The sequence below is a fragment of the Verticillium alfalfae genome, genomic scaffold (assembly GCF_000150825.1).
Source record: "Verticillium alfalfae VaMs.102 supercont1.4 genomic scaffold, whole genome shotgun sequence".
Lineage (NCBI taxonomy): Eukaryota > Fungi > Ascomycota > Sordariomycetes > Glomerellales > Plectosphaerellaceae > Verticillium > Verticillium alfalfae.
This window is the reverse complement of record NW_003315035.1, coordinates 295,084-306,864: the sequence shown is the minus strand read 5'-3', so window position 1 is coordinate 306,864 and position 11,781 is coordinate 295,084. Positions and strand designations below refer to the sequence as shown.

At 58.8% G+C, this 11,781-nt stretch overlaps 4 protein-coding genes across 4 annotated transcripts in view; 2 read left to right on the top strand and 2 right to left on the bottom strand.

The window, feature by feature from the left end:
• Positions 1–1,610, bottom strand: part of VDBG_03502 (CHIP6) — a gene marked incomplete at both ends in the record, with an annotated part of 2,813 nt that extends 1,203 nt beyond the window's left edge. Inside the window, 2 exons of the mRNA XM_003005503.1 lie at positions 39–704; positions 757–1,610. Coding sequence (XP_003005549.1) covers positions 39–704; positions 757–1,610 — 1,520 coding nt within the window. The remainder of the gene's footprint in view (positions 1–38; positions 705–756) is intronic.
• A 1,290-nt stretch (positions 1,611–2,900) lies between these two features.
• On the top strand, positions 2,901–4,146 carry VDBG_03501 (conserved hypothetical protein; the record flags this gene model as incomplete). Its single annotated transcript, XM_003005502.1, has 2 exons — positions 2,901–3,587; positions 3,640–4,146. 2 exons carry the CDS (start codon positions 2,901–2,903, stop codon positions 4,144–4,146), a joined length of 1,194 nt encoding a protein of 397 aa, XP_003005548.1.
• Positions 4,147–4,552: 406 nt separating this feature from the next.
• Positions 4,553–7,071, bottom strand: VDBG_03500 (bacterial alpha-L-rhamnosidase domain-containing protein; the record flags this gene model as incomplete). The annotated part of the gene is made up of 3 exons (XM_003005501.1): positions 4,553–5,424; positions 5,479–6,744; positions 6,813–7,071. The coding sequence occupies 3 exons, from the start codon at positions 7,069–7,071 to the stop codon at positions 4,553–4,555; spliced, it is 2,397 nt and encodes a 798-aa protein (XP_003005547.1).
• A 2,643-nt stretch (positions 7,072–9,714) lies between these two features.
• On the top strand, positions 9,715–11,450 carry VDBG_03499 (conserved hypothetical protein; the record flags this gene model as incomplete). The annotated part of the gene is made up of 4 exons (XM_003005500.1): positions 9,715–9,858; positions 10,095–10,145; positions 10,241–11,011; positions 11,085–11,450. The coding sequence occupies 4 exons, from the start codon at positions 9,715–9,717 to the stop codon at positions 11,448–11,450; spliced, it is 1,332 nt and encodes a 443-aa protein (XP_003005546.1).
• Positions 11,451–11,781: the final 331 nt, after the last annotated feature.

The following is an 11,781-nucleotide window of genomic DNA, read 5'->3' as shown; positions in this document are numbered from 1 at the left end:
CCGGCGCCTTCCTCTTCCAGAATGTGCTCGGCCATGACTTCGGCGGCGACCTGCACTCGGGCTGGAGGGCGAACGTGATGCTCGCAGCGAGGGTCTCTGCCGTCATGGCCTTGAACGGCACAGGGGTCGGGCCGGCTCCGGCGCGCGCAATCATCTTGCCCCAGAACGGCTGGTCGCCGAAGAACGGGACAACAACCGTCGGTCGGCCGGCCGCGATGCCAGCCGCCGTGGTGCCGGCGCCGCCGTGATGGACCACAGCTGAGACGCGTTGGAAGAGCCAGTCGTGAGGGCAGTTGCCGATGAGATAGACGTTGGGCGGCACATCCCCGGCGCCGACACCACCCCAGCCCTTGGACACGATGGCGCGAACACCCGCTTGCCTGACGGCCTCGAAGATGAGACGCGTCAGGGCTTGGGGGTCGTCGACGACGATGGAGCCGAAGCCGATGTAGATAGGGGCTGGCCCATCTTGGAGGAAGGCCACCAGGTCGTCGGGGGGTGTGTACTTGCTGGCCATGGGCAGGAAGGAGAAGCCCGTAATCTTGATGTGCGAGTCCCAGTCGTCGGGCTTGGGAATCAGACTCTCGGTCCAGAGGTAGGTGAACGGAACGCGGTGGCGTGGCAACAGGTTGCAACCCCACATCGGGCTGATGGGGTCCAGGTGCAGCGTCTGCATGCGGAACTTGTTGATGATGTCCCCGAGGCTGTCACGGTTAGTGCACGGTCCGATGCGTACTCTGGGGGACCGCAACTTACCCCTGCCACGTCAGAAGCTCCATGACCATGAAGGAGAGGTAGTTGGCGGACTTGGCGTCGGATTCACCATAGTTCATGGCGGCCAGCGGGTGGTGGAAGGCCTCGGTCGGCGACCACGGCATGGTGAAGACCATGTGCAGCGGGATGCCGAGCTTCTCGGCGCAATGAATGTGCGCCATGGAGGGCGGGTTGGCAATGATGGCGTCGGCGATGAAGAGATCTTTTGGGTCGGGCACGTTCGCCGCCCTGAGGGGCTGTTTGCTCATGCCGTTGCCAGCCTCGATGCAGCTGCGCCAGCCGCCGTTGATGATCTCGGACATTTCGGCGCGCCTCTTGCTGATGTCGCCGGCTCGCATGCTCTCGCGGCTGGGCAGCAGACCCGGGTTCTTCACCATGTAGGCCATGAGAGCTTCGGGATCACCGCCAATGCTGAAGAATTCCACGCCATTGGACTCGACAAAGTCTTTGAAGACGGGGTGCGTGCAGATGCGTACGCGATGGCCATAGGTTGATTTGAGGAGCTGGGCAATGGGGATGAAAGGTTGAACATCGCCTCGAGACCCGACAATGTGGATGGCAATACACAGAGGCAGGCGCGGGCAGTGGGATTCGTCGTCGTCGTCAAAGGGTATGTAGCTCCCCTTCCGGACTTTTGGCGGGTGTCTGGGTGGTGGACGATCGCAAAAGTTGCCTTGAAACCGCGAGACCCATCCGGCAAGCATCTTGGGGCTCGCGTGAAACTGAACGTTGACGCGGCCATCGTTGCCGACGTTGCTAGATGTGGTTGGGTTGGCGTTGGCATCGTCGAGGGCGATGTGGCCAAGGCCTCGTGACGAGATGCGATTGAGGGCCATGGCGACTTGCCAGCGTTTGTCGCAGCGTTGCTGTCAGGTTCGTGCCAGCAGAATGGGGCTTGTGGGCGCGTGGTGTGTCGTATATGTGTGTCTGGTACTGGGACGAAAAAGCGCGGTGGATGAAGTACACAATGTTGATTGATGAATGACGATGGCTGTGGGTTTTGGCCGGCACGGCGCGGGGGGGGGATCGTGGGTTAATGCCGAGGACGGACAAAGTTGGTCACCGCGGGCTGTGGAAAGGAAACTCGCCGTGGACAATGCAAGCAACGCAATCATTCAGCTGGCAGTGAAAGTTCATATCAGAATGATGACGGATGGGCTGTAATGGCCGTGTCCGAGTAAGCCGGCCACCAGAGTTTGCATCCAAACCGCATTCGGTCGGCACCGGGTGGATAGCGCAAGGCACCTAGAGATGGTAGTTGACTAGTGGCTGTGTGCTGATTCAGGGCACGGGCCTAGGCGGCGGGGCACGGGACGAATGGTTGGTTCGCTGCCCTGGGGCAAGCTTTTGAGCATCCTTGACATTCTCGGAGGCTTGTACTTTGTACGATGGGAGTTTGGTGATTGGCGTCCATTGAAATGACGTCGGGGCGGGTCAATCAGTCACGGCAGACAGGGAGTGGCCGGCGCGCGCCGTGGATAGGTAGGAAAGAAGTCCCCTTCTCGCCCCTGGTCCGGCAAGCTTCAGCTGCAGGCAGGAGACGGAAACTGCAGTGCGCTTAGTCACATTATGGGAGCAGGAGCCAGCCGTTCCGAGAGGCGCACCTACCTTGCTTGCCGCGCACCGAGACCGAGACCGCGCCTCGGTTTCGCCAGTGCCCAAGTGCCAAAGACAACGAGGGAAACCGCGCGGGTTGAGTTGGGCTTGGCAGTTGGCAGGCGCAAGCGTCAGTCCAGGGGTCGAGACTTCCATTCCGATGAGCATGACCTGATAAATGGTTGCGGGAGCAAGGGCGCCCCGGGGTCCCGGCCAACTGCCTACCCATAGAGGCAAAAACGGGTCTCAGGCGGCTGGTGCTGGCGCTGGTGCTGGTGCTGGTGCTGGTGCTGGTGCTGGTCCCGGTGCTGGCCCCGGTGCGCACGCTGGTATGCGACGGCAAGTCATGCCACCCACGACCCTGAGACGCCAATTCTACTTTAGCACTCGCATCCCCCCTCCTCCCTTTCCAAAAAAACCCCCCGGGACCCTGGGGTCACCTTGGTCTTGCTTTCTGGGCTTTTTTCTTTCCTCCCCGTCAATTCCCGAAAGAATACAGCATACTTGGCAGTCCACGGGGTCCCATCATCATGGCGGAACCAGCTGCTTTCAGTCCTGTCAGGAGACCGACGACCGACGACGCAACAAGTGCCGGCCGTCCCGGCCCACCCGAGAGATCCGCGACAGGCACAGGCACCATAGGTACCACAAGCACAAGCAACCGAAGTCTCGTCGGTCGCGTTCGCGGTGCTTCCATTTCGCTGATCAACGCAAACCCCCAGCTGGGCATGTGGCAAGCTACCGGCACAGCAATCGCTCAGGCACCAAATCTGACAGAGCTGCGCGATCCTGAGCTCGGCGGCGACCACATCGCCTTCAACGCACAAGGCCACTCAACCCGCGTCGCCCGGGAGGAGCCCGACGGCGAACTCGCCTTGGTCAGCAGCTGGGTCACCAGACGCCAATCCGGCTTCGGCCCTGGTCAGCAGGAGACAAGCCCCGAACCCATCCCCGAGGTGGACCCCATGGACACCCGGTACAACGACGTCACCGCGGCCCACGGCGTCCTCGACGCCCCCGAGGAGATCACCAACACCCAAGGCGCCCCCGAACCACCCCGCCAGGACCTCAAGCGACGCAAAAGTCTTCACGAAATGCGCACGACACAGGAGAAGGCCAAGTGGGGGCCGACCATCATGAACGGACTCAAAGCCTTCTGGAAATTCTTCATCACACCGTCAGGCTTCCTGATCACCATCTATGGCCTCAACATTGTGGTGCGTACTCTCTAGGACTCCCTACTGACACGCCTTCGCTGACGATGCACAGGCATGGGGCGCCATGCTCTTCTTCCTCTTGCTCAAGGCCGCTCCTGCGATGACCACCCGTCTGCCGATGCCGACAACTCGCCGCGCAAGATCTGGCTCGAGATTTCCAGCCAGATCTCAACGCCCTCTTCTGCGTCACGGGTTTCGGCCCGGGCCCCGTGGCGGTTCCGCGACCTGTATTACTACATCAGGGCCGTCAACTTCAAAAAGCAAACCGCCATGCGGAAGTTGGCGAACCAGAACAAGTCCTGGTTTCGCGCCGCCCGCGTGGGCTGCCGGGGATGGAGGCGACGGTATCGTTGTGGACGAGGACTCGTCCGACATCGCCAGCACGTTCACCGGCAAGAGGGCGCCACCGACGCCCCTCTGGAAGCTTGGCTTCACCATCTGGATGATGGTGCTCAACACGTTTCTGCAGGCTGTGCTGTGCGGCTTCATGTGGGGATACAATCGGTTCGATCGTCCGGTGAGTACGCCCCTTTATGGGAATCTATTTTCCTGTCGCTGATCCTTGTCGTGTAGTCCTGGGCGACGGGCACGTTCATTGCACTTGGCTGTGGTGTAGCCATGGCGGCTGGGCTCATGTCATGGTGGGAGGGCCGGAAGGTGAAGAAGATAGAAGGCCCCGAAGTACAGGTCGTCCAAGAAGTCCAAGAGGTTCGACAGGTCGAGCAGGTCTAAGATGAGGGGTATCGGAATTATGGATACACTATGCAAATGTTTAATGTTTAGAGAAAGCGATAGAGATGTGGCGCCGACAACGTGCTGTCGACGACCAACTCGGTTGCACCCTGGAACTCGCCTCACTCGGCCAACTCTTGATGTGTGATCTTCGATTGACATGCGAGCGACAACCGGTGCTCAGCATCTCACATTATATGAAGAGCCTGCCATGCAGATCCGATGCCCTGTCATCACAGCTTATGAAAAGAACGTGTCACGGCCCGACCGTCTCCTGCTATTTCCTGCGACCCTTCCAAAGCCCAGCCTTTGGGCAGCTTGACGACGGCTCTAGAATGCGCGGGGATGGTCACAGAGAGCGTCCCGCTTGACCTGTCCTCCTGCTGCACCACAGACACGCGCACCTCGCCCGCAGGCGTGGCGATGGAGCATTCGACAAAGCTCAGGGCGGCCAGCACAGGCTCGACACCAATGTCCTTCCATCCGGGAGTTAGCGGGTACAAGCCGGCGACGTATCTGGGCAAGAGATGAACGGGCCACGTGGCCCACCCGTGCGCCAGCGAGACGTCGTGCATCAGTGGCGAGCCGTCGAGTTTCATTGCTTCCCAGTGCGCTCCCGAGTAGTTGGGACCCGTCGAGTCGGACATGGGATGCCAGACCGCCCGGAGCAGATCCACGGCGCGCCGGGCCTTGCCCTGGGCGAAGAGCGCTTCGACGGCAAATCCAGATGCGTAGGGACTGGCGACCCCAAACTCGCCCCAGTGGCCGAGGTCCTGGAAAGCGGCAGGAAGATCTCCGGAGGGTGAAGACAGGCGTTCGATGAGTCTCGGGTGAGGGGGCACGATGGCCTTTGTGAGCGCGTAGGCGTTGACGTCCTGACTGAACCCGTCTGCGGGCAGCGACGCACCCATTCGGAGGATACCGAGCTCGTCATCCCAGAGAAGCTCAGCCATTGCTCGTTTCAACGTGCTGGCTCTGGACAAGTACCAGGGACGGGAAAGTTCGTTTTGGGACATGGTGGCCATGGATAAAAGGGCGTCGTAGTAGGCAATATTGAGGCTCGAGGATACACCAAATACCGGGCCGCCCATTGGAAACCAGGTCACTGTACTCAAGTCAGTCGATTTGTTTGAGGTTTCGCAGATGAATATGAACTTACTCTGCAGGTGGGGAGGTGCTTCGATGAGGCCTGCCGCGTTGGTGAACTTGTCCGCATAGTGAATCAGCTTCTCCAGTTTCTGGAAGCAAGACTCAACTGCTTCCCGCTCTCCCGAGTGCATCCAGTAGTCCTTGATGGAGACCACCAAAAGTAAAGCATAAGTGAGGGAATAGAAAGCATAAGACGGAGGCGGGCCCTCGTCTCTATGCTCTGGCGTCTGGATCGGGCAGAGGTTCCCCAGGTAGCCTTCGGCTGTCTGGTGGCTCACGAGCAGTCTAATGGAGCCCCTCCAGGCCTCAAAGTCGACCGTTGAATACGCCAGCGAGCGGCCCATGACGAAGACGTCGCCTCCGAAGCATGCCCGGTCCCGTTTGGCCCCATCAACTGTGCAGGCCAGTTGATTCGTGCCGACCTGGAAATCAGCAAACACAGCCGCGGCTTCGGGTGCCTGCATGCTGTTTTTGTAAAGCTTCTCACCGTCCAGGTCCGAGACGGTCAGGTTTCTGTACATCGAAAGCCAGCCCTCAGGCCCCCCGAACGCAACGGATCCGGTATTCATCTTGCCGCCGGAGAGCATACCTCTGATCTGCACGTCTTTGATCTCAGCCACCTGCTTATTTTCAATGACAATAGTGACTGTGCCTTCCTTAACGATGGTGCGGACGGCCAGCCAACCGGACAACTTCATATCGGCAGGCAATGGCCAACTCCCTCTTGGAACCACGGGCATCATCGAGGACTGATTTGAGAGTCCTTCAAAGGCCTCGAGTTTCCTCTCGTCAGCATCGAGGCAGAGAACCAGACCGTTGGCAACCATATGAACCCCCCAACTAGCTCCAACACGGCCAATCGTCACCTCGAACTCGACAATCTTGTCGGTCCATTCAGTACCCTGACGACAGGGAGCCCAGTGGCCGGCAAATACATGCGTTCCGTCCGCTGTGACGTCCCACGCTGGCCGTGTCTCCCCTTGGCGAACGGTACACATGTCGACGGTGCGCACCCCATCTGTCCATATGCTGTTCAGGCTTTCGTCGGAACAGCGAAAAGTGCTCGGTACGGGCGTCTCGGCGCGCACTTTGCGAAAGCCGATGGATGAAAACGTGATAGATGTTTCCGGAACAACGAGTGAGACCTTCTGATACCGTTGGGAGTATTGAGTATGGCGCGCTTCTACCATATGGGGCTCAGTCCCCCGCCTCGCATCATGTAGGCAGCTCCTGTAGCTGTCCATGGCGTTGGAGAAGAGAAAGAAGGGTCCATCGCCTGAAAACAGACTTAATAAACACAACTCTTATGTGCTCTTTGAAGGGGGCGCGATGGGGCAGTCAAACCTTTCTCGTGGTCAATGCCAGCCCGCGTCTCGCTGTACGTGACTCGGAAGGGAACCGTTGGCTCGGGTCCCGAAGCCGACTTGATGTGAAAAACAGGGATGCCGCCTTCGCAGCGGCCATAGTCGAAGATGACTTCAATGTTACCGGTTCCCTTTTGGTTTGAGAGAGTAAAGGCAGAATCCGTCAGGTCAAGCGGCGACTGTGATGTAATATTCACTGTGGCCCTCGGACACGCCGTAGACTGGGGGGCTGTCGACATGATGGCTCATTCTTCTGGAAGCAGTGATTCGAAAGTTGCAGCCCGCAGATACGTCTATATGATATGGTCTACGGGTCACAGCTTCGCTTGAAACATACCCCGAGGTAGCTCAATAATGTGCTACCCTTGGCGGAGGGATGCGAGACTCTCGACCTTCGGCGGCCGGAAGTGCCCCACACCGATGATCGGGATATCCGGGCATCGTGTCCGAGGCCGGGAAACCCGAACGGCGACTTCTGACGGGATCGAGCATTTCGACGCAACAGAAGGACTTTAGTCAGGCAAACGTCCGAGTCCTGTTTGTTCCCAAGCATATCAGTGGGAAAAGCTGGTAGCTACCTATGCAGGTGATTCTGACTTCTGTCACGACATCAGTTGCCCATATACCCCGCGTTTCCTGTGCGGGGGGGGGCAAGGACATTGATGGTGAGATGTTGGAGTGGAGAGATGGAACCAGGAATGTGGATTGAGTAGACTTTCTGCTGTGCATTTTGTTCAACATGGCTTGTCATCAACTCCGATCAGCTAGCATGCGTTTCGTAGGCAGATCCACAAAGATTTGGCCACGATTCGAGAGAGCCTTTGGTGTGCGTCGTGCAATGAAACCTCACATCATCCTGCCGAAGATGTGCAACATGGAAAGGATTTCTCCGGGTGTAAAGGCAACCGACGTGGAAGTTTCGACAGTCTATCAGTCTATGTCGCGCCTCGAGCTTTTGATCTGCTCGACGCCCTTGTCGACAGACCTCTGATTGAGCACAGCTGATATGCGCGAGGCTTCCACATCGGACCATGTAAACCATCCATTCTGCTCCGTCCAAATGACTGTGCTCAATGACACATCTCTCGGGACCATGCTCCTGGTCAAGCACAGCAGAGACTGTCGATGAGCGCCGGTGACCCATTGCCCCGAAACTCCTTCAAAAGCCAAGGAACTACATGGCGCGAGCTTTCAGCATGGATCAGGTCAAATATGGGGACGTGAGCGACCTCCTTCCCCATCAACCCTAGCAAGCCGTGTGGCCGGCCTCGGCGACCAGCCTCGCCTGACGGTGAAATCGAACGTGGTACAGGTGCATGGGGAAAACGCGACTCGTACTAGTCGATAAGGTTGAGCGAGCTGTCTCTAGCTCGCAGTGCGCAATGGCCATCCCGTATTGTCCCCATGTGCCTTGTAACGGTCCATCGATAAGGTTCCGGGTTCCGCTGCGCTTCGAGCCGAGCTGCGGCACTTCATCTTGATTGGCACTGTACCTAGAATGTAGAGCGGGAAGGCCCCGCCTGGCTTGGGTACCTAGATACCTATCCAAGAGGTTTCTAAACCTTCTGGACTGGCCTTGCCTTCTTAACGCCATGCATCTCTTCTCGTTTTGTTGCTATCCTCGACTAGATCGGTGTCCGAACAATGCTCCATATCCGAGACACCTTCGACGATTCCTTCGTTCCAGCGTGTGACGACCCTGAACTGCTGGTGTCCGCCGACTCGTCGCTGGCATCTGAAGCATGACCAGAGCCAGCATGGCTTGCATCATGAACGCCGCCGTCAACACGAATCGCTTCGACCAAAGCATGCCCAATACCACGAGTCAACGACGATGGGTTGCCAAGACAAATACCTCGATAGCCTCGTATGCACGCTGCAGCCCTCGATGCATGGCACTCGGCCAGCCTGAAAGCCACCAGCCATGGTCATTGCTGGTCAGCATGACACCAGGCTTCTGGAAGCGCCACAAGAAGACAGACTGTACGAATGCGGAAGCTGGGCCATCTCTTCCTGGGGAGACCCGCTTTCTTCAGGATACAGTGAACCTCTTCTTGGCATGGATAGGGGGAGGAACATATCTGGCATCTAGTTTCGGAACCGTCCATGGTCTGCATCAGTTGTATGACCCTCGCAATGCGGCTGATCGAAATCTGAGCGATCGCACTGAGAGAGAATCTGCTTGGGCCAGACAAGAACACGGTACTTGCGGGCTGACCCTCTTCTCTCCAGCATGAGGCAACATGGTCCCCCTTGCTAGACCCCTCCGCCAAGACCTCGGCCGCTTAAAAGCAATCACTAATGGCTGTGCTCTTGCCAAGCACCACGACGACTATGACCACGTCTTGGGACCTTCTTGTTTGAGCATGCCGTCCCCTCCAGACACCTTTTGGTTGGCCAATGGCACCTTGAACGGCCATGTCATTATCGTCGATAGGACACCTGGGTCTCCAGTCGAGCTATGGAGGCGACTAGCCTCGACGCGCTTCGTGTTCCCTTTTGGAAGGACGAACAAGTCGCCCAGGCGCTACAACAAGTTACAACCCTCTTCCCCGGAACTACCAGGACAATTGAGAGGCCTTGATAGCCCCGCAGACCTTGGCAGTTTGCCTCGCCTGCTCAGATGTGAGCTCACAAGGGCGGGGTCTGTGGAATGTGCAGTCTGACCTGTCCTGCCGTCACCCTAGGGGTTGTTGGGCAGGCGGACCTGTCGATCCTCGTCTTCTGTCTTGGATGAGGTCTCGACGACGCGCAACCTATATATAGAGGACCGCGTCTCTCTGGCCTCTTACGACGAGACGGAGCAGTCTTCACGAGCACGCTTCGCACCCTCCTCTGAAGCCCGTCCCTATCCTTCCGATTCCGTCCTACGTTTCATCACCATGGTGCGCGCCGCCAGCTACCTGGGCTCCCTTGCCCTGCTTGCCTCTTCGGCCCTGGCCAAAGAGGTAGCCGTCAATGAGGCTGTCGCCGCCGAGCTTTACGACTCGGGCCTTGTCCACAAGGCCGTCATGGACAGAAAGATGGTGAGTCTCCTTTTTTCGAAACCCGTATCTCGCATGGATCCTCTAACAAGAGGGACACAGAACTTCTGGAAGACGGCGAGAGAGTCTGGCATCTTCAAGAGCGAGCAGTACCCGGAACTCAACGCCACCAAGTGCGTCAACGGCTGGGCGGAGGCCATCGTCGGGGATCGCCACAACACTTTCAGGTGCAACAACGTCGACCTCGTCCACTTCCTTCCTCACATTGCTCTCGGCAGCCCCGGCGCCGAAGGATCCTCCTCATGGGGCTGGACCTCGGGACGACGACCGTGAGTTTGTCGCCGTCGGTCAGTACGACGGCACTGTCCTTTTATCGAGATTGGCAAGGACGGCCGCATGACCTTACCTCGGCCGCCTGCCCCAGGTGACGACCCCTTCCGAGTGGCGTGAGATCCGGTCCTACAAGCACTACATGATCATTGGCTCCGAGGCGCCTGGCCACGGCGTGCAGATCTTCGACATGCACAAGCTGCTGACCATTGACCCTGCCAACCCCGTCGTCTTCCACCCCAGGAACGACCTGGCCGCCTGGACCAACGCCCTCATGCCCCGCGGCAACCAGCACAACATTGTCGTCAACGAGGAGCTGAACTACTTCGCCGCCGTCGGCTCGCAGCCTCGCACTGACCCCAACTGCCGCAGTGGTCTCAACTTCTTCGACCTAACCGACCCCACGAACCCCAAGTCCCTGGGCTGCGCGGCCGGCGACGGGTACGTCCACGACGCCCAGTGCATGGTGTACCACGGCCCCGACAAGCGCTACGAGGGCCGTGACATCTGCTACGGCTACAACGAGGACACGCTGACCATCTACGACGTGACCAACAAGGCCAACGTGACCAACATCATCTCGCGCATCAGCTACGAGGGCGCGGCCTACACGCACCAGGGCTGGGTGCTCGACCCCAAGAACCAGGAGTACCTCGTCATGGACGACGAGCTCGACGAGGTCCGCGCCCGCGGTCCCGCCGCCGACGGCTTCCCCGTCACGTACATCTGGGACATTCGCGACCTCGAGAAGCCCAAGCAGACGGGCCTCTACAAGTCCAAGACCAAGGCCATCGACCACAACCAGTACGTCATTGACGGCCTCAACTACCAGTCCAACTACGGAGCCGGCCTCCGTGTCTTCGACGTCAGCTCCATCCCTCGCGACCCCACCGGCGCCTCCGTCTGCGAGGTCGCCTGGTTCGACCCTCTACCCGGAGGACGACGACCTCCCCGGCGGCGGCGACGTCGAGTTCCTCGGCACCTGGTCCAGCTACGCCTACTTCAAGTCGGGCTACGTCTTCATCAACTCGATCGAGCGCGGCGCCTGGACCGTCAAGCTCACCGGCACCGACTGCCCGCGGGCCCCCGTCTGCAACGCCGACAACTGCCTGCGTTCCTTCCGCGCCACCTCGGTCCCCGGCCGCCTCGCCGAGTCGCGCGAGTTCTGCGACGACTTCCTCAGCCGGCCCGTCCGCGATGTCGCCGCCCTGCCGTCCCACGCCGTCAAGAATTGCGCCGGTGACGCCATCGCGCGGGCCTCGAGCGCCTGCGCCTGTCTGCCTACGGCCACGCCTGCTCCGTAGGTGAGGCATACGTATATGATCTGAAGACACGAGAGGGATGAGGATGCATGGTTTATAGCAATGATCAATACAAGATGCATATGTAGAAGAATGGCAAATATATGTGAACATAGTGAGCCACATACCTCGAATGGTCCCTCAAAATGTGACATGTTGTCATGTCCCTCACGCCACCCATTCATCCCACCTCACACTTGACGCACATCACAATGGCACGGCACAACCATCAACGAACCACGAATCTATAGCATCCAGAACCGCAAGTGTCATTCATTACATGCTACAGAGGGCTAGTCGCCATGACTCTCAACCAGCACCAGGGAAAAAGAAG